Below are 27602 nucleotides of genomic sequence, written 5' to 3'. Positions count from 1 at the left end.
TTCCTTCCTTCCTTCCTTCCTTCCTTCCTTCCTTCCTTCCTTCCTTCCTTCCTTCCTTCCTTTCTTTTTTTGGCATAATAAATCCACAAAGAAGAGAAGGATAGGAGAGGAGATTAAAAATAAAATTTTGTAGCTGGAAAGAGAAAGATGGTAAAAAAGATTTTGCAGACTCAAAAAAATGGACTCGAAGTTGGCAGTAGGGAAAGGTGAGAACCAACTCGACTTACACCACAGGATCCCTCAAGGGCTCTGGAGGTGGTGATGGGGGGCACCAAGATAATGACGACTGGTCAGATGTCAGACCCCTGTCCTTTCCTCGATTCCAGCAGCCAGGAGAGCACCGTTCCTCCACCACAGAGAAAGCCTAAGAGTTTACTCTCCACCTTTGAGGGAGGAAGTCAGGCAAGTGGAGGGCAGGGCAGAGGTACCATAAAGAAATGAGGGGAGGAAGTGAATGGATGACTGGATGCTGAGACTCCTCTTCCCTCCCCTTCCCACCTTTTTTCCTTTCTGTGGCTCCCAGATTATGAGAAATGAATCCTGTATCCTTCAGGCAGGAAACTGGAGTCCTCATGGGGATTTTGCCCAGAAGGAAGACCTAAGGACACTGCCACCGCAGTCTCTCTGATGAAACAGCCCAGAAGGGTAGTGGTGGGGAAGCCTTGGTCTCAGACCCTGAGCTCCCAGTTGTCTTTGAATCGTCTGCTCTTAAACATGCAAAGATACTAGAGGTTATCAGGCGCCCGAGAAAAGAGACCAAAGCAAACACGTGGATATAAGGGAATCCAAGGGAATCAGAAGCCATGTAGAAAATAAGACTAAGATCAAAAACAACTAACATTAACGGCCTCTGAGAGATGAGAAGATATTAGATTCTATCGAATAAAAACAGGATACTATTAAGAGAAACATTTAATAAAAGAGCTTTTGAAGATAAAAATGTGAGTGTAGAAATAAAAAAATAGAATGTTTGGAAGACAAAATGGAGAGAAGTACCCAGGCAGTAAAGCAAAAATACAAAGAGATGGGAAATCTCACAGAAAGGTATGAAAATTAGAGAAAATTATTCAGGCCAGACTCCTGAATAACTGGAGTGTCAAAGAGAGAGGAAAGAGAAACATGGAGGAGAAGAAATTACCAAGGAAATAATTAAAGAAAATTCCATTAAGCAGAAGTCCCTGAATTGCCAGATTGAAGGAGTCACAGAGTAATGAAAACTGCCTGACACCAAGATCACCACCTGTGAAATCTCACCACCATCAGGATGAAGAGAAGATCCTAAGACAGTCACAGAGAATGGAACAAGAATCTGAATGGATTTGGAACTCCTAATAGCCATGCTGCAGCTCTAGGACAAGGGAGCAATGCCTTCAAAAACTCTGATAGAAAATCCTTTCCAACCCAGAATTCTATACTTCAGTCTGAGAAACAAAATAAAGATGTTCCCAACACTGTCAGCCACGTAAAGGATCAAAAAACTTACCTTTCTCATGGACCCTTTCTCTAGAAGCCCATATTGATGGGTGGTCTCGTGAAAACGAGGAAGTAAAACCAAGGAAGATGTGCTTCCGGAAACGGGAGACACAACACGAGAGGCAAGAGAGTCTCCGGGGCGAAGTGAAGGGAGACCGTGGGATGGCAGCTGTGTGCCGGGCAGAGGGAGCAACCCATGCAGCCTGGAGCCGGCTGGGCGACTCGGGGAGGGGCTGTGTCTGCAAGATGGAATTCACAGAGCACCCGATGCTTCTGAACATCTGAGGGGAGACGTTGCCTAGATGAGGATTTGGTGGTCAAATTAGCAATCAATGTATAGAAAACTAAGTGAAGTTAGAACATACACACGCAACACACACATACGCACAATCATTATCTACCGCAAAAATAGAATAGCTGTGTGAGAAAGGAAAGGTAACCGCAGTCCATGATGTGACTTAGCCGTGAATTATATACCACTCTAACGAGAGAATGAGAGGATGGCGGAATAGAATGAGAGATGAAAGCTGGAAAGGCTCTTGTGTCACTAGTTAATTCCTAAAGCTGAAAGCCAGGTAGTAGCCACCCAGGCACATTATTTAGAGATGTGGAGGTAAATCAAGGTAAGCTGCCAAAAGCGATGCAAGTTATTGTTTCTGAGGGTAGGAAGGAGGAAATGTGGGGGAAAGAGAAAGGGTACTGCTGTTTCCTATAGCACACAATTTGTGGAAATAAAATATTTGGCTCTTCAAACTCTGTGAATGTGTAACTTTGATAAAAATAGAGAGAGAGAGAGAGAGAGAGAGAACGAGAGAGAAAGCTCTGTTTCCTAAGAGGCTGCTTCTCCCACAGGTGAGACAGGGAGAAGCCAGCTTCCTCCTGAGTGCCAGGCCTGATTCCTCAGGACCTGAAGGAAGCCAGGACTCAGGCAGACGCTGTCCAGGCCCAGAGGATGCCCTTGCTGCGGCTGCAGCTCTCAGGGGCTGCCATGGGCTGGGGTGACTGCTCTACTTCCTGCGCTCCCTCCACTCAAGGCTGAGCCTCAGACTCCACACGGGAACCAGAGGCAGCTCCTCCTTGAGAAATGGATCCTCCTTTAAATTTTAATAGGATGCATTTAGGTCTTCCCTGACAGTCCTCAGGGCTCCGGGGACTCTGGCCCCAGCACATTCAGACACTCAGTCTGCCCTACGATCGATATGTCTTTTTCTTTTCCATTTCGCTTTTCACATTGCCTTTTTTTTTTTTTTTTTTTTACTCTTTGTGACTTGGGTTTCTTAGTGACACAATCAGCTTTCTCTAATAGCTGAAGTGAGTGTTCCCTGGGAAGTCCTCTGAGCACGCAAGAGAAAGATGCTAGGCCAGTACAGAGACTCGGCCTAACTAGACTATTTAACATCTGATATTTTTATTTGGGGGATAATCTTTACAAAGGAATAACTTTTCCAAGAATCTAAGTGGATTCCTGGGAACAGACATTTCCTGCTCTTGTTTTCAAAATAGCCATTCACAAATCTGTTGGTGCAGACCTCGAGCTCATAGGTGGCCTGCAGTTGTGAAAAGAGGTCTGGATTTGAGGCTGAGAGAACCCTCCCCGCCCTCTATCCCCAAACCTTCAATTCTACTTGCATCGCAACCAGCATCTTTCTTTCATCTTGTTCCTGTAGGAGAACTATCCTAATCATCACTACTTTGGCTCCCCTCCCTTGCATCTTCTCTGGGACTCTGCTCCTGCCCTCTGCCCCATTTGTCTCTCCAGGCGGTGTCATCATCTGCCTCTGCTGGAAACCATTCCTAGCAGCATGTGCACACACACGAGGGCCTCTCAGTTTAAGCATCCACCTGCTCAACTTCACATTCCCTCCAGTTCCACCCCTCACCTCCTAGTTTCCCTGCTTCTCTCCATAGTCAGTCCCTTGGGACAGAGGTTTACACGTGCTGCCTCCACATTTCATTTTAACTCATGCCACCAGGATTCCATATCCACCCAGATGGCTCCCATCAAGGTCACCAGGGAGTCCTATGTGGCCACCTCCCATAGATACTTGTCTGTTCTCACCTTCCTGGGCCTCTGAGCATCCCTCTGCCCAGCCGACCACTCCCTCCTTCTTGAATACCCTTTGCTTTTGGCTTCTAGGACTTCTCGCTCTGCTGGGGCTCCTCCTACCCCTCTGGCTTTGCCTTTTCACACGTTTGAAGCTGTGTCTCTACCTGTCTTCTTACTGCTGGCATATCCCGGGCTCAGTTCTGGATACCCTTGTCTTTTCTCTTTTCTCCATGCAGCCCCATCCCCTTAAATAGCACCTATATGTCGACAAAATCATATCTCTAATGTGGATTTCCAGCTCAGGCCTGTCTTCTGAATGCCAGGTTCATATATCCAATTGCCACATGCCTCCCTGAACACCTGGATGCATGAATGGAAACTCAGAATGAACACGTCCACCCAATTTCGATCTCCCCTTCCCCAAACCTCTTTCTGACTCCCCTCTCTCATCCCCATCCATCTCAGGAAAAGTAAAATCCATCCAGCTGTTACTCAAGCCAGAAACGTAGTAGTCATTCTGGATTCCAAGCTTCCCTTTCTCTCCCTCCATATTCAGTCTGTCAGAAGTCCCATGGCCCTGTCCTCCATTTTCACCGCCATCTCCCTGTTCTAAGACACTGGATGTCTCACTTAGATTTTGCCATATCCCGCCCTCCCTGCTGCTCTCATAACTACTACCCCCTTCCTGAAAGTCCAGGTTGTATTTCCTAGAAGAGATGGAACAACAAGATTTGGGGGAGAAAGAAAGAGAACAAAAGCCAGTGTGGGTGTATGTGATGGGGGTTGGACAATTCGCTCTCCAGTCCACTGGGGCAATGCGCAGAGCAGCACAGCTATACTCCTGGGGAGAAGACCGAGAATTTAAGAGAGATCAAGGCATTGGGTCTATCTCAGCAAGAAGACAGGGTCCTGACAGCCCGGACTCACCCAGGAAGAAAGCAGTGCCTATCCAGATCCGGGAGCCCAGCACCATTCCTCTCTGGTCTCTAGGACACAGCAAATGACCTTGGCTTCCAACCCAGATGCTTGCTCAGTAACAAAGGCCACCTGATTTCACCTTCCCCACACCAAGCCTGACTCCAGGTGGGTGGGTTAGTCCTGCCCAGCCTGGTTCATCCCTGACTCTGTGACCTTATCCCTTCCTAAGACCCAGATCCGCAACCCTGCTCTCAGATTCTAAATGTTGCTGAGTTCAGGAGCCTGCCCCCTCCCCTGAGGTCTCAGTTAATCGTGACCATGTCAGAGAGAGAGAGAGTCCTCCATTTAGTAAACATCCTATGTCCCAGGCACTGCTCTCAGCACTGGGGAGCAGCAGTGAATAAAACACAATTCCTGTCTTCTCACAGAGCTTATATTCTGGTGGAGGAAATAGAAACAAACTAATAGCTATATGGAAAAAAAAAAATAAAGCGGGGAAAGGAAGGGGGACCAGAAATGTCAGAGGAGGGCACAGTGGATGGGTGACCTGGGAAGGCTTTGTTTGAGGGTGACCGAAGGGCATGAGGGAATCATGAGGTTCTCTGGAAAAAGTGTTCCAGGCAGAGGGCACAGCAAGTGCAAAGGCCCTGAGGCATGTCTGACAAGGAGCTAAGAGTTCTCTACCCTCTGGCTAGAGTTCAGGGGTCGAAGGGTAGAGTGGCAGGCAGAGGCCAGGGAGAAACTGGAGCCAGCACACATAGGCCACTCGAAAGCTGTGAAGGGTGCAGGGTAGGAGTGACAGGGTCTGCTAACATATGGAAAAAAAAAAAAAAAAAAGCAGGGAAGGAAAGAGGGACCAGAAATGTCAGAAGAGGGTACTCTGACAACCAGAGGTCACTCTGGTTGTTGGGTTGAGAATACACTGTAGTGGGAAAGGGCAGAAGCAGGAGATTATAGGAGGGCCCTGTGATAATCCAGATGACAGATGCCAACCCAGGAGGTAGGAAAAAAATGGGCAGATGTTGGACAGGGTTTCAAAGACTGAGTTGACAAGATTTGCTAATGGGTGTGAGAGTTTGGGGCCTGAACATCTGGAACAATGAAGTTGTTAACGCAGAGTCTAAGTAAGTGATTTTGCTTCCTGCCTTCAAAAGATACTTTATTTTTCCTTTGGCCATTTAAAGGCTTTCAAAGAGACGTTGAGCAAGTGATGTACATGGCTTCTCTGACTGTGTGTTATACATGTCATAACCTTTCCATTACCAACCCTTGCATTTTTTTTGTTCCAGTTTGGGTTTTGAGAGTGGTTTACCTGATGGATTTATTCTTTACACAGATCCAAAAAGCTCCAACTCATCATTATTTATTTAATGCATAATTTAATCAATTTGTTCCCCCAATAAATATTCATAGGTAACGAATATTACCAAAGACAGAAATTCAACATTATCCTGGAGTTGATAGTAAGTTGGAGCTAGACAGAGTAGAAATTTAGAAATTTAGAATGAAAAATGTGTTACAATTCTAGGCTTCAAAGTCCAAGGAGAAATGGGTTTGAGAAAAATTATTAGTAAAGAAAATAACCTTAAAATTTTTAAAAGTTACAACTATTCTCCCCAATCTGCTATTTCGTAAATATACACACACGCGCGCGCACACATAAACTTTAAAAAATATAGGTACGCCAGAAAACGACATGTGTGGAATATATTGCATAAACTCTCAGACTCAAATAAAAATAAATTTAGCTATTATTAAAATACACAAGACAGAAAAACACACCTGTTAAAAATATAACTCCTTCAAGTGGAACAATGCAGAATTAAGTGAACTCTTAAAATAATTTGTTTAACAAATGTACCAAGAGCCCTGCGCGTCACAGTGGTTTTTCAGCACCCGCTGTGCAGTGTTCCCTGGATGCCCACGAGGGCCATGGCACAAATGGCTGGAGACCTGACACGAAGAACTTGGGGGACGAGTCTAGTGGAGATACCGGTCTGGGAGTCATCCGCCTACAGACAGTATAGAGAGTCACCTTGGGAGTGAGTGTAGATGGAGAAGAGGAGAGGCCCAGGCTTTGGGCCCTGAGGCCTTTAATGTTTAGAGATCAGGAAATGGTGGGGAATCACCAAGGACAAAAGAAGGTGTCCCTGGCAGTGGAAGAGGAGGATCAAGAAAGATAGTGCCCTGGAAACCAAGTGAACAAAGTGTAACAAAGAGAGGGCAGGGATCAACTGTGTCCAACGCTGACAGGTCAGGAAAGAATAAGAGTGAGTACTGACCTCAGAATTCTGCAGGGTGGGGGTCACTGTTGACCTCGATAAGAGCGGCTTCTGAGGTGTGATGAGCCCAAAGGCCCACCTGCAATGGGTCTATGAGAGATTGGGAGGAAAGGTATGGAGGTGAGGAAGTAGTCAATTCTTTCTGGAGTTTTTCTTAAATAAAAGCAGAAATAATCTGGTGATATAGGCCCTCGGTCAGAAGAGTGTTTTGAAGGTAATTTTGGATATACTGAACTGAATGGACCAGCAGAGAGGCAATGGCCGGAGTGATGTGTTGGGGTGTATTGGGGTGCGTGAGAGGAGATGAGATCCAGTGCCCTTCGACAGGAGCACAGATGGTTTTCCCTCAGCTCAGCATCTGAGTCCTGCAGTTGGCAGCGTCTGGCATGGACTCTTTCTGCTAAAGGCCTGAAGGGCTTGGGGGCAGTCCTGGGGAATCCCATGCCCATGAGTCACCCTACCCCACCAGCACTGGCCTAACTCACAGCTGGCCTTCTGTTCCCTGGCCCTGTATTCCAGTTCCAAGTTGAGGCTGGTCTGCCCCTTTAAACCCACCCCATCCATTGCCCCTGCCCATGGCCACCTTTCTGAGTATCCTCACCCCAGCTGGGCCTGGCTTCCCTGGCCCTCACAATCTCAGCCCATCATTCCAGCCCATCAACACACCCCCTAGCTGGGCTTGGATGACCATTTTCAGCAGTAAGATAGTTCCTATCAATTCCAGTCTCTTTCTGTGCCATACAAGTCCTTTGGAATAAGATCTCAGCTTTCCTGGTAACAAGTGATCTTGAGTTGGGACAATATAGGCATCACCCTTAATGAACAATATAACTTTGTATGTGTGAAGACAGCATTCCTTAACAAAGGAGCCTTTCTAAAACAACAAAGGCGAATGCATAGGTGCTGGGTAGGAGAGCCAACACATTCCTGATGGGTTACTCCCAGAGGCTGCCTGGAAAACGCAGGCTTTGTTCAGGTGTGGAAGTAACACGGAATGCAGGTAGGGGGATGTGTGCCAGGATATCAATGCAAAAAATGGAAACTGATGCATAGTGTGTACAGAGCATAGCCCTAGGACCCAAGTCAAGAAGGGACTTGTGGGGAGACAGGAGTGGATTTCAGCACCAGTGTTATTCCAGAAGTTACACAAAGAACCAGGGGGCATGGAGGGATCAGGGAGGTTAGTTAGAGGATTGCCTTTTGAAGGCCGGATAGGCAATGGGCAGACCCTGGCAGGTACAGAAGGTAAAGCACAACAGTGGCGGGTCAGACAGTGGGGCCAGGAAGATTAGGTCGAGTTTTTTAAGTGGAGCCTGGAGGTAGGCAGCCACAGAAGGCTCTGGAGCAGAAGTGTGACATAGGTAGAACCAGGATCAGAGACACTCAATGGCACTGACATGGGGGCCTGGAGATGGAGACCTGGAGCTGTGGCACGGGGAGTGAAGAGAGACCACATCTGAGTCATAGAACACCATGTGTAGACACCAGAAGTTGGGGACTAATTGGAAGGGGAAGGATCAGGGAAAAGAAGGCATCCAAGATGACACTAAGATTTTGAGTGTGAAGGGCCGGGTGCATCATCTGAGATCTGGATGTAGAAGGACTTGCTGTTGGTGACAACTGGAGGGCATGGTCGTCGGCACATGCTGAGTTGGAGGTGCCCTGGATTTCCCAGGCAAAGGTGCCCAGGAGGTATCAGAATCAAGGCTCTCTAGTTCAGAAATGATGTCCTAGGTGGAGACCCAGATTTAGAGTCTTTGGCACAGTGATGAGGTTTGAAGCCAAGGAGATGGATGACACTGACAAGAAGAATGCTCAAGGCCAGAAAAAATCAGTCAGACTGACTGATGGTACATGATTCTCCATCACCCCCAGACTGATGACCAATCTATCTTTCCTGTCCACCTGTCCCAGTCTCGGCCAGCCTTCCAGGCCCAGCCCCACCCCTCCAGAAAGCCCTCTGACTACTCCAGCCCCAGAGGTCCCTGCCTGCTGTAAGGATCTCAACGCTGGTAGCCTACACCTCAGCATCGACCCTTGTGCTGCCTGCCACCTGAGCCAGTCCTCAAGCACTTTGAGGACAGAACATGGCTTACTCCCTCGGCTCATGGTATCTTCCGGCCACAGAACACCCAGAAGGCACTGAGTAAATAAATCCTCCTCGATGAATTGATTAGTCAATCAATTGCTGAGTTGGAGGTCAAGAGGAAGAGTAAGGGGACTAGTGAGTAATTGAGTAGTGATAAAGAGACTCACGAATGTTGGATTCACATAACATCCACTTTTGGCATCTCATACCTATGAATTAGATCTATATGGATCAACATGGATACATCTCGACAATGTGGTTGAGTAAAAATAACAAGTTCCGGATGTATGTTAAACCCACTGGAGTAGTAAGTGCTGTCTACCAAATCCCTCTGGTTCTCCCAGGCACATGCTAGGACTGCACTATTCCAACCGCCGCAGAGGTAGGAGAGGCCCTTTGGCTCACTCTGGCCAATGAAGTGGGAGCAGAAGCTTGAAGAGCCAGTGCATAATTCACCACTGTCCCTTCTCCCAGCCTCCATAGGTCTGGATCTCATTCTTAGTAAGTTCTAAGAACAGAACAGTACATGTTTGCAGACCCTTGTCAAACATGTACTGGAGTGAAATATAAATGATTGCTGTGTGAAAGATGAAAGAAAGAAAGAAAGAAAGAAAGAAAGAAAGAAAGAAAGAAAGAAAGAAAGAAAGAAAGAAAGAAAGGCAGGAAGGAAGGCAGGAAGGAAGGCAGGAAGGAAGGAAGTAAGTAAGTAAGTAAGTATGTAAGTAAGTAAGTAAGTAAGTAAGGAAGGAAGGAAAGGAAGGAAGGAAGGAAGGAAGAAAAGTTTAAGGCAAAACCATGGTGACCTCAGATGGCTGTGCCTGAAGGATATAGTCAGTGTTTCTGGGTGGGGGGCACCTTTGGCCTTTTGGGTGGGACAAATGGTTCTGTGGTTGGTTGTCTGGATGGTTGAATACCTGGCTCCATCCATGAAATGCCAGAGGCACCCCTATTATGTGACAACCTCAAAACACTCCCCTCTTATTTCCTAACACTTCTGGGGAACCATGAATGTAGAACCATGAATGTAGAGGGGTTGCCAGAAGTGGGGGTTGGAGGCACAGTAGGGCCCAGATGGGATAGCTGGGCTGCGGGAGAAGAGAGTCCGACCAGAGAGACTATATAACCCCCTAAAGTGCTCAAATTGGATGTGACCAGTTGAGAATGAGGATGATATTTTTTTGCAGCCGACAGAATGGAGTGAGATTATCCTGGAGGGAGATAAGAGAGATGGATATAATAGTGATAAAATACCCTGATGCCCATGAACTCTGGCCTTTACACAGTCGCACAGGATGCTTTGACAACCCACAAAGTATGTCATTATCCTCTCCTACAGATGAAGAAACAGCTGGAGAGGAAGGGGACTGAGTGGAACAGAGGTAAGTGGGGGAGCTGCTCCGGAGCAGAGATGACAGGCCCCGAAAGAGAGGGAGATTCTGAAACAGAGCAGGTGGGACTCAGTGACAACCTGGATGGGATGGTGGGGCTGAAGTGGGGTGGGGGAGGAGTGGGGACCGATACCTGGGCTATAGGAAGAGGAGCTGGGGATCAGGTGTAACCTTTCACCTTTCAGCTGAAAGCAGGCCATGTGGCTGAGACTCTAGCCAGGAGCTGGAGCTGTGAACCAACCAGGATGGGAGAGGATTCCGCCAAGTGCCCTACGGGAGCTCAGGCTTCCCTCGGAGAATAAAGCAGCAGGGAGCCACCTGGGGAACCGGGCCTCCTGTCTGGAGGTGGTCGCCTCTCAGGGCAGAAGCAATCTCTTCACACACATGAGCGAACATTTATCAGCCTCCTTGGGCCCCAAGGACAGTCCTTGAAGCAAGAGGGAGGAAGGCAAGTCCAGACGCACCAACCCTTGGATGAAGTCTTACAGGTCCTTTCAAGGACCCAGCGATATGAGGACACAGAGACACACGAGGGCGCTCTAACCAAATAGCAGGAGTGGAAGCCCGTCTGTCCCCACATGGAAAGAGGGTTAGTATTTTGAAAAACCTTTGGTCTAGTGTTTCTCAATGGAGCCGCTATTGGAATTCTGGGCAGGATGTTTCTCCCCCAGAGGGAGGTGTCCCTGCCATTGCAGGGTGTTTGCCATCCCTGACCCTCCCCCTCCTTGTCACTGGGACAACCCAATTCCCCAAGTTTTATTTCCAAATATCCCCTCTTCAGAGGGTCCCTGCTGGCCAGTACCATGGAAGGATGCCCACTAGTGGCTTTGGGCAGCGTGGCGGTCTCCGCTGTCCCCGACTTTACAGAAGAACCTGCCACCTTCCACTTTGACCTCGGGAGTGAGGCACCTGCACATGCTGGAGAATCGCAGGTCCCCAGTGACAGCTTGTGCTCATGGGGACCGTCATCCTCGAGAGGTAGGTTTTCCTCCATACTGTCATATCCCAGGACTGAGTAGGATGAGGGCTGCACTGATCACATTGGGGACACAGACACAGGACCCTGAGACAAACACCATGGGACCTGCTTACAGAAACCCACCCCCCAGGGCGCAAACATGTGGCCACACAGAACACAGCTTGCACAGAACTTCCACAGAGTGAGTCTGAAACAAGACACCTTTCTGAAACCCAGAAAGCCCCACCGTCGTGAGTTCTGAGATGTTTACATCATTAGGCTTCCAGAGACAAGCACCAAGGTGAAAATCCAGGGATGAGATTCTAAATATTTACCAGCCAACGAGTCCTGGATCCCGGCCAGTCGGAATGGAAACCAGTGTACACAGCTGGCACATGCAGTGCGTTATCAGCCCTGCAAACAGCCTATCTGGCAGAGCCTGAGTCCCCTGTGGAAAACCAGGCATGCCGAGGTGGCTGCTTGGGCGGACAAAGGTGACTTTTTGGGAACACGCACCAAGGTAAATGGCAGTCAGGACAGGACCTGGGAGACTATTAATCCCACTGCAGGACCAGAAACCTGCCAGCACCTGAGGGAATGAGGGGCTGGAGAAAGACCCAGACCCACTAGTCCACAGGGCACATCCAGCATCCCCATGTCCCCCCAACGAGCTTGTTGTTCTTAAACAGAGTTGCCTACACATCCCACAGAGGTGGCGTCTGCTGGAAGCCACAGCTGGAACCCCAGGGCGCACGTGGCATGGCCCTGCCAGTTGAGATGTTTACCACCTCTGAACACAGACAGGGCCACCTCGGCCTGCTGGCCAGGCACGAGCTTTACTCCATGGAAGGCAGACATTGCAAACCAAACATGATTCTTACCCTCCTTCGAAGATTTTGATCCTCGCCGGCTCCCCTCTCTTGGAGGCAGGAGCTTCCTCCTCCGGCTTCCCTCGCTTCTCTTCTTCCTTCTCCGCTCTAGCTATATCTTTCTGGCCTTCCGGGGAAACCAGTGAAGGGAGGTGAACCTGGCCCACCGCGGGAAGGACAAAATCATTGCGGGTTACATGGTAATAATGAAATGATGACTTCAATGGCATTGCACGCTTACACTTAATTGTGGCTCACTTAATCTCCACTCTCCCCTGTGAAGAAGTGCTATTAGCCTCACTTTACAGAAGGAAGGAAGCTGATTCCCAGAGAGGTGAAGTCCCTTATTCAAGGCCACGTGGTTAGTTGGTGTCAAAACTGGGACTCTGACCAGGTCTTTCTCATGGGAAGAACAGGCCTTCTCAGGAGAGCTGTGTTTGCTCTTTCTTTTACACTAGTCTGGGAGCTTCTGGGGCAGGTCCTCCTCTTGGTCTCCTCGGTCACATCAGCACCCAAAACAAGGCCTGCCTCAGAGAAGGTTCTTGAAGAATGTTGAACAAATAAACAAAGACTCTGCCTGCAGAGATTAACTGGTTCAATTCTTTTATAGATCATAAAGTCAAGGTCACCTAACAGGTTAAGGGTATTTCTCTGGGCAGAGCAGAGGTCTCCCAAGGGCCCTGACCTATAAAATCCCCCAGGGCTGGGCACAGAGAGCTGTGCTGGCCCACCGATGGGCATGCACCCGAGGGTGTGCAGGCTCGGGTTGTCTATCTAAGGGAACCATTCTCTTCACAGGCCTCAATGGTGAGAGCTGGCTCAATGAGGAGAACATGTCATCTAGACTCTGATGGCAGCAGGGGGTTGGCATACTCTTGAATAGGGAGCAGTGATTCTGGGCTGGGGGCTGGGGCCAGCAGTGCCTGGAGTGAGATGCTCATCCTACTGCATGCTACTATCATGAAGGTCATGAGAAACCACACTGTTTACAGCCAGCAGGAGAAGCAACTGTGTCTCTAGGTGCTGGAATAACCTAAGAACCACAGTCCCCTGTGCCAGGCAAGACACCTGTCCCAACAAGGACGGGTTGGGGCTGAGGAGAAAGGTAGCTGGTTGGAAATTAGGGAATCTGAGTTCTAGCACCACTGAGTGCCAGTAGGAAACATACCAGTAAATCAAATGGAATAGCCCAAGAAAAAGTTTGTAAGTTTCAGTTCATTTTAGGAAAGCAGAATTTGAAACGAATGATTGCCAAGCCCAATTAAGCCAAATTAATTCTTCCTTTTTCTTAAATGGCCTTTTAGTGTCTAGCAATTAATGCAGAGAGGCAGTCCAGATCCTGTGAGAGGGCTCTGGAGCGAGATCTAGTTTTGAATCCAGGCTCTGCCATTTACTGTGTGGCCTTGTGCAAGTTACCTGACTTCTCTGTGCTTTAGCCTCTTCTTCCATAAAATGGCAATATAGTATCCTAACTCTTGAGGTGGTTGTGAGGATAAAAGTAAAGTTTAGCATAGTACCAGGAACATAGTAGGTGCACAAGTAGTTATAAGTATGAACATAATTACAACGACATCTGAGGAGTAGCAGTAGCCAGTAAGAGACATTGGAGAGCAAATCAGTCACGATGTTTATGGCAAAAGTGGAAATGTCGTTTAGGGATGTCTGTATACTGACAAGGACATTTAGAAAATAAATTCGGGAAATATTTCTGTGAAGAATATCCAGCTGGGCTAATAACAAATCCAATGAAAATTCACTCCATGATAAAAGAGGAGGATGTGGACATAGGAAAGTTATAGAATACACTGTCGTTCATTTGTCTATAACATAAATTTAATTTAGGAGATTTATGCCTGATTTGGCCAAAGCATCTAGTCCGAAGACACAATAATGAACATTTTAAAATTTGCAGTCATTTTTCACATTTTCTTTCCTCAAATAATTGAAAGAAGAAACATAGACTCTCTGGAGCCAGGCAGGTCTGGGTTCAAATTCTGGGTTTGCCAAATATTTCCCATGTGACTTTGCCTTCTCCCACCCTGTGACCCTCAGTTCCCTCCTCTGTAGACTGGAGATGGTCCTGCTACCTCACAGGTGGAGGTGAGCATTGACTGGATTCGCAGCACAGTGCCCGACGCAGTGAGGCTGCTCCATCAACAGACCAATTGTTATTCCACAAATGCCAAGTCAGCATGACACATCACATGGCCTGAACCCTTAGGCTGGCCTTGTCAGGGTACAGAGGTGTCATTTGTCTGAAGCAAATGGAAACATCAAATTTCAAACTTTCTGAACTTGCAGGGACCCATTCATTTTATAGATCCTGATGCAGCCTCAAGTCAGAGGCAATGGAGGAATAAAGTGAGCCCCTCAGTCAGGGCCAGGTGCCCCTACCTGGCACAGATGGGTCAAGCTGAGAGTGATGTTGCCACCTACTTATAGAGGGATACTGCAGCCCAGCCTTATTGCTATCCTACTCACAGGAAAGAAAGGACTATTTCAGGAGTTGTCAAATTCTAGAATTTCTGGAAATGGGAAGATTTCAAGTGGTGCCAGAGAGAATGGAAACAGCAGATGTAGAGAATAAGAAAAGCAGGAAAAGACTAACAGGATGAAGGAGAAACATACGATAGAGGGGTATAAAGTTCTAAAATTGCGGCAGGCATTCCCATCAGCCAAGTTTTCCAGTCTTCCAGAGAATTTTTGTTTTTCCTGGCTGAGATTGTGTCTTTGATTTTACAGTAACAGCTCATGGGAAAGCAGGATCACTTTTAAAGCTCATTTTATGGAAATGTATCTGTTCTGATGATGTGAGGGACACACTGAAAAAGGAACCCAATAAATGTGTGTCCTGGTGAGGTGACCAGTCATCCCTGACAGAGGGGAAAGCTTCCTCCTATCTAGCTTTAGTTTTGCAAATGGGACCTGAGGAGAATGTGGCTTAAAAGCTCAGCAGAGGCTGTTAAAATCAGTGGGGAAAAGAAAAACAAGGCTGAACTTACCTCTGTCATGCGGGGCTTGCGGGAGCTGGATGGCACGAGCCTTCCTGTCTCCGGATGTGGAGCTGTGGCCATGGTGTATGTCTCTTTGCTCACCTTCTGCTTAGACCTCAGGAGGGACAAAGCAGCTTTAGTGGAAACCCCCGGAAGGTTGGGGTTGTACAAACTTATGCACCAACCAGCGTAAACAGAGGACCTCCTATCTGCATGCTGGATGTGATTTGGCTTAATGTAGTTTAAATAGCACCAACTGACATTAGTGGTCGTGTGGAGGCTGGGGAACTGCAGTACCTTCTTGGAGTCCGTACCTTCTTGCGGCTTGGCTGGTCTGGGGGGTGTTTCTGACAGAGGAAGTGAGCTGGGAGGTGCCAGTGAAGGGAGGTCAGGTTGTTCCTTGGAATCTTCTTTCTTCACACTCAGTGGGGGCAATGCTCTTCGGTGAGGTTTACCAGATGACTGGGCATATTCCTTCAAAGCATCTGAGCCTGGGGCTGTCCCATGGGACAGTGTGGGGTGAGGAAGAAGAGGAATCTCCTTTGGGTCAGATGGATCTGCGTGCAGGCTGGACAGAGATTCTAGCTCCCTCCTGCCCTGGCCCTGGCTGCCCGAGCGGGATTTCTCTGGCCTCTTGCCATCCTCAGTGCTGGTAAGCACCACGCTGCATGGCTTTACCAGCTCGAGTTTTTCATCCGCCTTGGAAGCCTCCTCCTCCTTCACCCTTTTTTGCTGCTGGGTTTCCATGGTAAGTTCAAGGCTGCCAGCTGGCGAAAGGACGCGTTTGCTCCCCCCCACTGTGGATGAAGCTCCCTCCAGGCTCAAGACACTCTCTGATGACAGGGAAGTGCCTTTTCTTTCAGGTAACGTCACAGGCACTCTCAGGTATGGAGTCTGGAAACCTCTGCTCTGCTCTTCACTTACCCCGGCTGGCCCAGGCCCGAGCTTATACACGTCTGCCCCACACACCGCTGTCCCTTTGCATGGGGGCTCCTCGAACATGGGAAGGGCCATCGTTGCTGAGCTGCCTTGGGACTGGGTGACCAGGATCTGGGAAAGGGTGGTGTACATGGCGCTCCCGTAGGATGGCATGTTGGTCTGAATTCGGACGGGCACAACCAGGGACACCATGGTGTCTGGACAGGCGGGCAGGACCAGAGGGGTGGCTGATGTGGGCACTGAGGAGCTGGCTGGGAGGTCCACGGGGGGCAGCTGGATATCACTGCTGTACTCTGTGCTGGGGGTGAGGCCAGCGGTTCCTGTCACCAGTGGGGCCAGGCTGGTTTTGATTGGTGGCAGATGGCTTTCCACATCACCAGGGAGCTGAAGGGCAAACTGGGACTGCAGAGGCAGGAAAAACCCCGAAGAGAGTGCTGAGGAGGACGGGTATGACATGGGGAGAAACGAAGGGGGCTGCCGGAAGGGGATGTTGGCTGGGTGAGGCATGAGCTGGGGGAGGTGGAGCTGGCCTGGGTGCAGAACAGTAGGTTGGAGAGGAAGTGGTGGGGCTTGAAATAAGGAGGGAGGAAGCGGGGGCATGGAGTACGGCGAGGACAGGAGGCTGGACATGGCCTGGGTGGAGAAGAATTCAGAAGACTGTCCTGGCTCATGCTGTAAGAGGTGCTGGAAGGAGAAAAGGGAGACGGGCGGAGGCAGGTATGGTTTCTCATGCAGGGGTAGCTGGGCAAGGGGGTGGTGGAACACCTGGAGCGCTTCTGTGTAGGGCGGGGTGGACCCCAGCGGGGGTCTGTCCTGCACCTGGCTCTTGCCTCCCAGGTGCCCACTGTGCGAGGGGGCTGCTGAGGCCATCTGGGGCAGTGAGCTTTTGCCCGAAGGTTTACTGGATGAGGGCTTCGATTCCTCGCTCTCTTGTCTTCCCTTGGGGGCAGCCTCCGGCTCTGTTTCTGGAGGCCTGCTCAGAGATGCCTGTCTCACCAAAAAGCATTTCCTTCTCTCTGGCGGGGCCGCTGGGGCTGCTGGTGCCACTGGGGCCGGTGCAGAAGGGCCTGTCAAGGACAAGCTGCCGTAGTCGAACGATTTGCTGCGCGTCTCGGTCATGTGGGTGGGATGGGAAACGTTGGGGCTCTGCTCTGAGGCCGACCTCCGCATCTCTCGGGTGTGTGGGTGGTGGCTGGGGACGGTCAGCATGTGTGTGCCCAAGGGTTTGGAGCGCATGTCTGACGAGGGCCCGGGGGCCTCGGCTTTTCCGTGGTCGTCCCTCTCGAAGGAAGCAGAGCGGCTGGACCCGCTCAGAGAGACACTGCTTTCTTGGCTTGGGCTGCGGGACAGAGGCACGGAAGACTCGAAGCTGGACTCCCCTGATGACTGGGCCATCTCTGCCAGGCGAAGTCTCTTCTTCTTGGGTGGCAGCTTCTCTGCCGGGAGCTGGGCGAGCGTCTGGCTGCGCTGGGGCCACTGGAACTCCTCCGTCTTCTCAGGCTCCTTGGGTGGTGGCTCCGGCTCTGTGTCTGGCCGGTCAGGCTCCTCGGTCACCAGGATCTCGGGAACCTGAATGTTGGGCTGGCGGACCAACTTGGGCTGCAGGGAGTGAGCGGAGCGTCCATGCGGGGCAAGAGGGGGTGACGAGAATGGGGCCGGAGACTTGTCTTCCCCTTCCAAGCCGCTGGGCTGCTCCAGAGAGTCAGACTTCTCAAAGGAGCTGGTGTGCTGGATGACAGAAATTTCTTTGGACGTTGTTCTCCTCTCCTTCCCTGATTCAGAACCGGACCCTGGCTTGGGAGTCCTTGGCTGGAAGCCCGAGGGTCCCTCCAGGGAGGGCGCTGACTTGCTTGGTTCTGCTGGTGACTTGGTGGACTCCGGGGGAAGGTTCCGAGCAGCATCAGACGGCCCGGGGCTGCCGAACTGACTTTTCGTTGACTCAAAGGCAGGCGGCTCCTCCTCGTCCCCCAGGCTCTTCTCTTTCCTCCTCTTCCTCAGTGGAGTGAGCTCCAAGGTGGTCCCCAGTTTGTAATGCATCATCTGGGACCAGGGCTCGTGCTCAGCCTGACTCTTCTCAGCTTCCGGAGACATGTGAGCACCTGCAGAGACGGGCTTTGTGATCTGAAGCTCTGAGCAGTAGTATTTCTTATGGGCCTCGTAGTTGTCCCTTTTCTTGTACCGAGCACCACATATATTACATTCATAGATCACCCCTTTTGTTTTCAAGCCCTTCTTGGTCTTTTTGGTGAGTTCGCTTTCCTTGGGTTCCGGCTCGTCTGCGGGTTTGGGGGCTGTGTCTTTGCTACTTGGCCCTGCCTCCTCGGAACTGTACTCCCCTCCCAAAGGTAGTTCGATGGCCGGCTGGCGCTTGAGCATCCGGGGGTGGGAGGTAAACACTTGACTGCTGCGGCTCAGGGCTTCAGAGTCGGTGATGTGGTCGTCGAAAGAGTAGCTACCACGGAAGGTGTGGTGGGGGGTCCCGAGGGTGCAGGCGGCAGAAGGCATTGAGTGGCTTCTCAGCAGAGGCACAGGGGGAGTGGTGCTGGGCGGGTGCTGGAGGCTCAGCAGTGATTGTTCGGGCTTTGTCTTCTCGCTGTGGGACGACAGAGGCTCCCGGTAGAGGCTGGATTTGGGTGACTCCATGCTGCTACGCCGTGACAGCGAGCTCCTCCTGGGTTTCACACTGTCTATCTCGCTGGTATCCACCACGGCCTCGTTGATGGTGATGAGCTTGGTGATGTGCTCGATGACCTGCGTCCGGGGCACAGACAAAGGCACCAGGCTGGGCTTGTCTTCGGTGGACAGGGGCAGGAGGGGCTGGGTGGAGGTGGCTGTCAGCATGGTGGTCCGCTGCCCGATCCGCCCGCACTTGCCAAAGATGATCTCCGTGTAGGACCTGGCGTTGGTGTTCGGGGGGCTGACCTGCTGCTCGGCGCTCTCAGAGCGGGAGAAATACCCGGATTCAGTACTGCCTTTGCTGCCCGGGCTCAGAAACGCCTGTTCGTCGATCACCTTTTTCCTCTCACTCAAGCGGAGGGCCAGCTTCTGCTTTATGGTGTGGGTGTCTTCGGGTTTATGGCTCAGGGGGTGTTCTGATGAGGGCTCGACAAATGGAGTGGGGTCCTCAAGTGACTGGGCTGAGCTGGACTGGGACAAGGAACAGCGTTCATGGCTGGATCCCTGGCTCCCCGAGCTATACAAACTGCTGGACAGAAGGGGATGCTTAGGCCTGGGGGACAGCTCTGCGGGGTGAGTGGACGTGGTGCCCGTTTCCTCTTCTGAATCAGTGCTTTCTCCTTCGGTGGGCTCCTCAAACTCTTCCCCCGGGATCCTCTCCATCTCCAGCCCCGGGGGGTACAGCTCACCGCCCACTCCAGAGGCCAAGCCAGCTTTGATGCGGTGGGCATGGGACTTCCTGTGCTTGTAGAGGTTACTCTTGGTCTTGAAGGAGAAGCCGCAGGGGCCGCAGGGGTAGGGCCTCTCGCCCGTGTGCGAGCGGATGTGTTTCTGGAGCACGCTGGGCTTGGCGCAGGGCCGGCTGCAGTACTGGCAGATGTACTTGCCCGGCTTCTGGGGTTTCCTCTCCTTCTTGTGTGCCTCTTCTGTGGGCTTCAAGGGGACCTGGGAGGGACGAGGCACAAAGACTTTGGGGATGCCGGGCAGGTCCTCGGGGGGGATGATGGAAGCATGGGAAGGGAGGAGCTGGCTCTGAGGATGGAGCCCGGGGGTCACAAAGGAGCTTGAGGGTCCAGGTCTCATGGGGTCGACAAGCTGCCACGTGGACCCCTCCAGGAGGTGCTCGGGTTTGCCGGGTGACATGAATGCTGGTGTCAGAGGGTGCTGAGGAAGCTGTGAGATATGGACAGAGGCTTCGATGGAGGACCTCTTGGGGGGCTTCTGCTGCTGGCCCATTTTCTCCTGAGAGCTTTCCCTAAGAACCGATGAGGGGCCCGGGAAGGGCTGCGGGGCGAGGAGCTCCTGGAGGGGGCCCTCGGGGGTGGCGGCCGAGCTGCTGCCTGGGTACGGGGCACTGGCCGAAACACTGGTCTGAACAGCTTCTCCTTTAGTCAGCCGCTTCCGGGGACTTCCCTCAGCCTTCTTGGTGCCCTTGACACTTTGTTCAGGATCCATGACCTCCATGGAGACTTCAGATGCTATTCAGGGAGGGTCGGGGCAGGCTGCATTTATGAATAATCCAAGTGTCCCAGGGAGGAGTCTGGCTTCGGCCACATTGGTCAAGAGCTGAAGAAACCAAACCCAAGCCGGCTTTGGGAGTTTTTTGCAAGTGTCACTGGCTGTGAGTGGACTCAGAGCAGGTCATCGGGGCTCAAACTATTCACGCCGGAGAGGCATGGTCCTCTATTTTGCAGACAGAAAATGCACCAGCACTTTCTGCCTGAATGTCTGTTGTGGAAACGTCGTGAAGGACGTCAGTGTTGCCATTGTATTGTTTCAGTTGGCAGTGGCAAGTGGCCCCCCAGGAGTCCCCTGTGTGCTATGCGAACTGCTGAAGGCTGGAGACGTCTGTGTGCATGGCCCAGTCATCCCTGGTCCCGGCACGAGAGAAGCCACTCTGGATGCCGTAGGTGGCTCTGCCCAGCCTCTTCTCCCCTTTAGCCCTGTGTTGAAGATCAACGGCCTTGGACGGGAATTCACGTTCTTCTATGTGACAAAACACACACATGGAAATACACACATACACACACATAAAAGAGAAGAGTTACTGTGATTTGTCCACAGCCCGCGCAGCCCTCTGTGAAACCCAGTGAGATTCCTAAAAGGTTAACTAGGGAGATTCAAGCAGAAATGCCGCCCCTGGCTCTGCACCTGAGCACTGCCCATCTCTCCCTCACCCGCATTCACAGTGCCGCTGGGTGACCTGAATGCCAACCGTGGTTCTGGGGACTCTGGCTGTGTGGGACATCGGGAGCAGGAGGCGGGACATTTCTGGATGGGAGCCCTCGGTTCCAGTATCTGCTCTTTGAGTGCCCTTGAGTGGGTTTTAGCTCCCGAAGCATCAGTTGCCTAATTTAGAAAATAGAAGCAACAACTCCTGCCTCACCTGTGCCTTGGGGCCGCAGTGGAGTCCACCACGGTAATGGACATGGATGCCACTGGACGAAGGCAGCAGGAGCGGGTGCTGGTGGGTTAAACAGGGATGCGCTTTTCAAGGGAGAGATTATTCTCAGGTTGGTCTCTCTCTTTGACCTTGGATTCTAAAGGTGTCCGGGGGGGCATCGTTCATGGCTTTTACTCCCTTCTAACCCACATCCCCAGCCCGTGTTTTATGGTGAAGCTAAAGCCACTGCCCTTGCCTGTGGCAGCTCACAGTCTAACACAGCTGTGACTACCGGATCGGCTGGGAGAATCATTCTCCCAGGTTCCTCCAGCTTTGTAGCCTTTCCTTGTCTGGTAAGTGCCCCAGGTATCCTGGAAGTGGCTTAGAATGTGGGTCTTTGCCAAGCTGAGGGGCAAAGCTGGAGCAGCAAGTGTGTGTGTCCTCCCAGGGCCAGCCAAAAGTTAGGCAGCCTAGGTTTCCTGGGCCCCAAGCGCTTCTCAGGACCCTTCTTCCCAGAAGCACAGTCAGAATTTCAAACCTGGAAGTCACTGTGGACTCTGTCTCACTCAGCCATCTTATTTTCCAATGGAGAAAACTGATGACCACAGAGGGAAGGTGGCCTTCTAAGGTCTCACATTCGTAAGAGGCAGGAATGGCACCTGAACCCAGGCTCCCCGTGGTCAGAGTTCATTCTCCATCCACCCACAGGTGAGGGCCTGAGTGAGTGACCAGTGTCTCTGTGGTCTTCCTCCCTCTCCTGTAAGTGTCCTGTGCCCCTGGCATCCTGACCTCAGGCTCCCTTCATGCTCTTGCCCTGCTTTTTACCAGATATTTGCTGATGCAGATTTGAAGAGTTTGCTCTTTCCACTTTCATAAAAAGTTAACAAGTCTGAAAGACTCAAAAAATGTCTCTCAAATGGCAGGACCTCAGAAAAATGACATGAAATGGAGGAGCAGGTGGTTTGATCTGTTAGCTAAAAATTATATACTATCAGTTTACTCCTTTTGTGTTTCCTTTCCATCTTGGTTCTACAAAGAACTCAAAGTAACTATAACAAAATTTTATAAATATTTATAAAAGAATGACAAACCATAAAGAGAGAAAACTAAATAACAGCAACAAATCAAAACAAAGGAAAATGTATATAAGGCAGGAAGTCAGAATTGGTGGGATGGAAAGAACACAGACATACCAATCATAAGGGCTTACATTGTTTCTATAGTTCAGCTACACACTTCTATCTGAGCTTCCTGGCAGCCAAGGAGAAAAGAGAGATGTGGTCTATTATAGAGTCCTTATAGCCAGAGAGGAAGAAATATCTCAGTTCCTTGCAGGAAGCAAAGCGTTGCTTGAAAAGAACTTTTTCATGTGGTACTTCAGACAGGGGCAGAGAATGATGGATGAGATCACCCGTGTCTTCAAATGACATCCCTCCAGCAAATGCGGTGATTGATTTTTGTCAATGGAAGGTCACAACTCAGCAAAGGCTATTCTTTGAGCAAAGACTTCCTTTGACACAGGTAGAGACGGCATCCTCCAAAGCAGGGCCAATGTGGGGATGACAGGGAAACCTCATTTCATTATATTGCCATCGGTAGGAGGGCCATGTAAGATATCGTCCAAACTAGGGCACTTTCGAGAGTAAAAGAGGTATTACTAATGATTATGGAGGAGCAATAGGAATAAACCAGGCTGTCCCAGGCAAAGTGGGACAAGTAGTTACTCTTACAATCAATATTTACCTTGAGACCCAAACCAGGCATAAGTGATGACTCTGAGTGTCTGGAATAAACTTTTAATCTTTGCTATGAGAACTGAAGTTAACCATGATTTCCTAATGGATTCTTAGAGATTGGTTATTTAGGCCAATCCTCTCACTTGACAGATGAGGATTCTGGGGCCTAAAAGGATGATGTGATTTTCCCCTAAAACTGTGCAGTGCTGATGTGCAAAGCTAGACCGTCCTGTGCCTCCTGACCCCTGGCCAGGGCTCATCCTCCACCTCAATGAATCAATGCCCTCTATGACTCCTGTGGCACGATGGGCACTATGGTGTCTGGCTTTCTGTTCTATGAGAGCACTGGCTCCAGCGAGAGCATCGGCAGGTGTCTAGAGGCTCAAGAGCAATGGAGGCCTTCTAACTTATGTCCTAACCTTGCTCTGGCTGCCAGACAGGAGGAACGGGAGTCTATCCTGGTGGCATTGCCCCAGGCCTCACTTATCTAAGCTAAGGTGGGCAGAAGTCATCTAAAAGTCAGACAAGGCAGACATCTGCAGTGTAGACGGAGAACTGTTCTCCAGGCTGGTCTGGGATTCCCCAACCTGGCAGCACTTGTGTGGGGGAGAGGCCCGTGGGTGCTGGGTATGGATGATAAAAGGCTGACTACACTTACTATTTCTATTGACCCTTTCCTGCAAGGATCTTAAAATACCCCCAAATACTAGCTAGTAGTAAGCTTAACTTCTTCTGATGGATGGATGAGATCCTGCGGCATGACTATGTGGTGAATTCTCAGAATCTGAGTGAGAGTCCACTGGCCAAGGAGGATGCTACGTTGTCCAGTCCTGCAGTTGTCCCCTCACTGAGTCACAAGACTCTCCAGGGACAAGTGAGAAAACACTCAGTGGCTGGGGTTTGGGGCAATTCCCAGTCCAGGCAGTAGGAGTGAGGAAGACAGTCAGGTGACTGTTGTGTCATCAGATGACTCACTGGGCCAGCACCGCCAGCCTAGGGTCAGCATCCGGCCTACACCTGTGCACTGGGCCTGGTGCTCCCCGGGGAGGGTCCTTCTGCTTGTACCCTCTGACGGAGGAGCAACCAGGACACATCAGCCACCCAGGTCATGGAGTCGGTGGGGCCCGGGGACCAGAAGGCTCATCCCTACATTCTGCAGAGAGGGCACCTGAGCCACAGAGGCAGGTGACCAGTCCAGGGCCACACTAGTCCTCAGATTCCTAGGTCAGTGTGCTCTGCTGCCTTGCTCTATACCTCATGACAGGTCCAAGGATCTTAATAAAAAGGGGCAGTAGGAGGTGGGCAGCTGGGACCATGGGTTCAGACATGGAGCAAAATTATAGGAAGCAAGAAGGCCTCAGATTGGCATAAACACATTATCACTTAACTTTTCAATTCCTTTAAAAGAATAGTTTCTAATCACTGTGACCAAGTGACACTAAGAAAATGGCTCCTTTCTACCGTCTGTGTTTCCGAGGGTTTGTGTAAAACTTTAATATAAACTTGAAGTAATAGGGAAAACCCTGCTTCTCCAGAGAATTGGTGAGAGCATATTCAAAAGTCACCACTGATGGGAGGTAGAGGGTTTCCCTGACAAGTCCCAGGGGTGGGGCCAACATGGGCCTGAGTCTCAGGCCCCCGGGAGGGTGGGTGTCCTCTGCTGACGGTGGCAGAAGGGCCATGGGGTCCACATTTCTGCCACTGAGGCCAAAGCCCCAACAGCTCTAGCTTAGAAAGCAGATTAGAACCATGAGGAAACCTGAGTTTCAAAGGCCAGTTGGCTAACACATCAGACAATTCAGCTTCTCCTTCTGGAATCTTCCATAGATCTAGCTATTAGAACAGCCCAATAGGGAAGAGAGCAGGGTGACTGGGTTGGAGCCACAAAGGCCTCAGGGGAATGAGAAGTGATGGGAGAGCCAACAGTTGAGCAAGGTGGCCTGAAGCTCTGAAACCAAACTGGAAAGCACCTCTCATATCCAAGGCATTGGGACAACATGGCTGTAGGCCGGAGGGGACACCCAGAGGGCTTTACCAGAGGGGAGATGGGAGGTGGGCTTTGTCAAGAGAATGATTCTACCAGTCCTGGCAAGAGGCCAGCTTCAATCTGCCTTGGGCTCTAGACGAGAGAGCTCAGGTCACCGGCCAAGTTAGATAAGACTGAGGCAAGACAGGAATAGGGCCTGGTGCCCAGGGGCTATTAGGTCAACCTGACCCCAAATTTGTGGGGCCTGATAAAGTGCTTTGCTTTGCTTATAATTTACACACACACACACACACACACACACACACACACACCCCAATATGTCAAAAGCTGGTAAAAATTTTACTGACAGTTATAAAATATGCTGATCTTAAAAAGAGCAGGAAAGCAAGCCTTCCTCTTTACTTCAAAAGCTGAAACCTAGTGCAGAAGGTCAGAGGTTGGACAGGAGGCAAATAGTATTTTCATTTCATAAATCCAGTGCCCCCGCAAAGAATCTCCGTGTGTGATACTGTGTATGGTGCGTGCGCAAGAAGAAGTAGAATTTTTCACATGCAAAGAAAAGTAAAAGTGGCTGTGGGCTCAGATAGTGACAAGACAGGCTGGATGTGAGGATGTGGATCTGGGGAATAACAGGGAGAGGTCGTCAGGAAGCCACAGAGAACATTTTCACAGAGACAGGCCGAGGCCAAGGGTGAGGCTCTGGCTGGGAACAGGGAAGGGGGCAGGGACTGAAAATGTCTCCCAGTAACCCTTTCCCTTTTAGTAATCCAAGCCTCCGAGCTTCAGCTGGGTTTATGAACACCCAGCACTTCCTGGCCTCCCTTGCAGCCAGTGCTTGCCAATGTCGTGAATGCAGCCGGTAGGTTACAGCCAGAAAAAAAAGGACCCACCCTCCACACGCCCATTTTTTTCAGGACGGAACATGGAGGCTGTGGTCATGGTGAGCCAACTCTGACCACATGGACATGAACATGACCCCAAGGATGGTGGGACAAGAAGACTGTAAGAAAAAGCACCTGCCCTCGAGAGAGAAATACACCTTCTATCTTGTCTTTAGCCACAGCTACATGGTTCCTTTTGGATCTGTTGAATAAACACACTTACTCACATAGAGGACTGGAGTGCAATATTGACCCAGGGGACGGTAAAAAGAGCCCAGGCCTGGGGACACTGAGATACAGGGAAAGGTAACAACACAAACTAGGGTTTAGGCCTAAAGAACAAGATGGGCACCTGCTGTGAGGCAAGTGTCCAGTCGCTAAGGCCACACACCGCACGGCGACTCCAGAGGCAGCATCATGATTCAGACAGCTTGTGTTTGAATTCTGGCTCCTCCACCTCCTAACTGGAAATCCTCGGAACCTCTCTTAGCATCAGTCTCCCCACATCTAACATGTGGACAATAAACATACCACATGTAGTTTAAATTGAGTTAATCCCTAGAAAGCACTTATTTAGCATGTAGTAAACGTTCAAGAAACAATGGTTGTCACTGTGACTGGGGAAAGTCTTTCTGTGTGAGGGGCAGCCATGGCCTTGTGGAAAAGAGCCCTGGCCTGGGTTCCAGTCCTGGCCCTGCTGCTTTTAGGCCCCAGATCGTTGTGAAGATTAAATGTGGTTATTATGCATGGAAAGTACCTGGCACACAGCTGGTGCTCAAGAAATGAGAGCAGACGTTGAATCTGGAGGTCACGGCGGGGACTCCAGAGAAGGCAGCATGATGCTGAACCACCCAGCTATGTGTGTAGGCTTTCTAAGTTCCCCCAGACAAGCGAAGCATCAGTGCCCAAGCTGGACGTGACCAAGTGGTCCCAGCAGTGAGGACAGGAGGACAGGAAGGGGATCAGTTGGTGACAAGCTAGAATTGAAGACACTCATGGATTGAAATCACCTCAGTCTTGGCACACAGCTTTCCCAGGTCAGCGGGAAGATCCCCCTGTCTCCATGGAAGCTACATGAGATGGTTCTCCTAATGAAGTTGGCGATTTTGGAGCCTCCATTGTACCTCTTGGTCACTGGGACCCCGTGGAATAATGACCGGTCCGTGAGGCCCATGACAGCAGATCTGGGCAGGGTCCTGAATTCCGGCCTCTGTTATGGCTGAATGTGTGAGTTGCACAAGCACAATCCTGTCTTAAAATTCACAGCATTTTGTACCCATCATCCCCATTTGCTTCTGGGAGGAAACTGAGGCCCAAGGAGAGGCATGACCTACCAAAAGATAACCAGCTAGGAAGTGTCCAGGGAAAACTGAAGAAAATCCCTGAGTCCTTCGATTCTGTAGGGGGCCCATTCTTCTAAAAGCAGGTGCCGCTTGACCCCGACTCAGCCTCCAGGGGAGCTCTCCAGGGGCAGATGGATCTTAGTTGCGAGTAGGGCACCAGGTGAGAGAAGGGGCCTGAGCACCTGGGCTCCTCACTATGGCTGGGCTGCCTCCCAGGACTCTCCCCACCTTTTTCCGTGAGTTTCCTCCAGCAAGGGCAGAGGAATAGGCCCAGAGCTCAGTCACCTGTAGCAAGAAGCCCCGAAACACAGCTCTGCTGTGTGACCCTTGGCAAGGCACTCCCCTCTCTGGGACTATTTTCCCTTCTGTAACATGAAGAGTCAGCCTAAATGACCTCAAGGGTCATTCCCATTCTGATAATAATTTAGGATTTAGGATTCTAAGATCAGGTAGGAGTGTGGCCAGCTGTGATAAACGCTGGCCAAGTTTCCTAGTTTGCTCAGGTGGGCTGTAATTGAGCTGGGGAAGAATTCCACAGGACAAACGAAGCTCCAAGTCCCCATCAGACCTTGGTCAAGGTGAGATACAGCTAGGGATATGTGCTGTTGTTTGTAAAAGGCACCCCCCACCGCTCAGTGGG

The 27602-nt window shown here is 50.6% G+C and overlaps 1 protein-coding gene across 4 annotated transcripts in view; it reads right to left on the bottom strand.

Moving 5' to 3' along the window:
- HIVEP3 (human immunodeficiency virus type I enhancer binding protein 3) overlaps nt 1-27602 on the bottom strand; it is a 162688-nt gene that overhangs the window by 35822 nt on the left and 99264 nt on the right. For 3 of the 4 annotated variants that reach the window (XM_011377938.2, XM_011377937.2, XM_011377940.2), the window contains 2 exons: nt 15027-20618; nt 12037-12182 (listed from right to left, as the gene is read on the bottom strand). In XM_011377938.2, the coding sequence (XP_011376240.1) occupies nt 12037-12182; nt 15027-20096 (5216 nt within the window). In that variant the 5' untranslated portion in view covers nt 20097-20618. The remainder of the gene's footprint in view (nt 1-12036; nt 12183-15026; nt 20619-27602) is intronic. The other variant, XM_011377939.2, reaches the window with a different exon arrangement.

The sequence above is a fragment of the Pteropus vampyrus genome, unplaced genomic scaffold, assembly GCF_000151845.1.
Source record: "Pteropus vampyrus isolate Shadow unplaced genomic scaffold, Pvam_2.0 Scaffold326, whole genome shotgun sequence".
Classification (NCBI taxonomy): Eukaryota; Metazoa; Chordata; class Mammalia; order Chiroptera; family Pteropodidae; genus Pteropus; species Pteropus vampyrus.
Note: the sequence above shows the minus strand (reverse complement) of the source record. Positions and strands in the feature narration are given on the sequence as shown.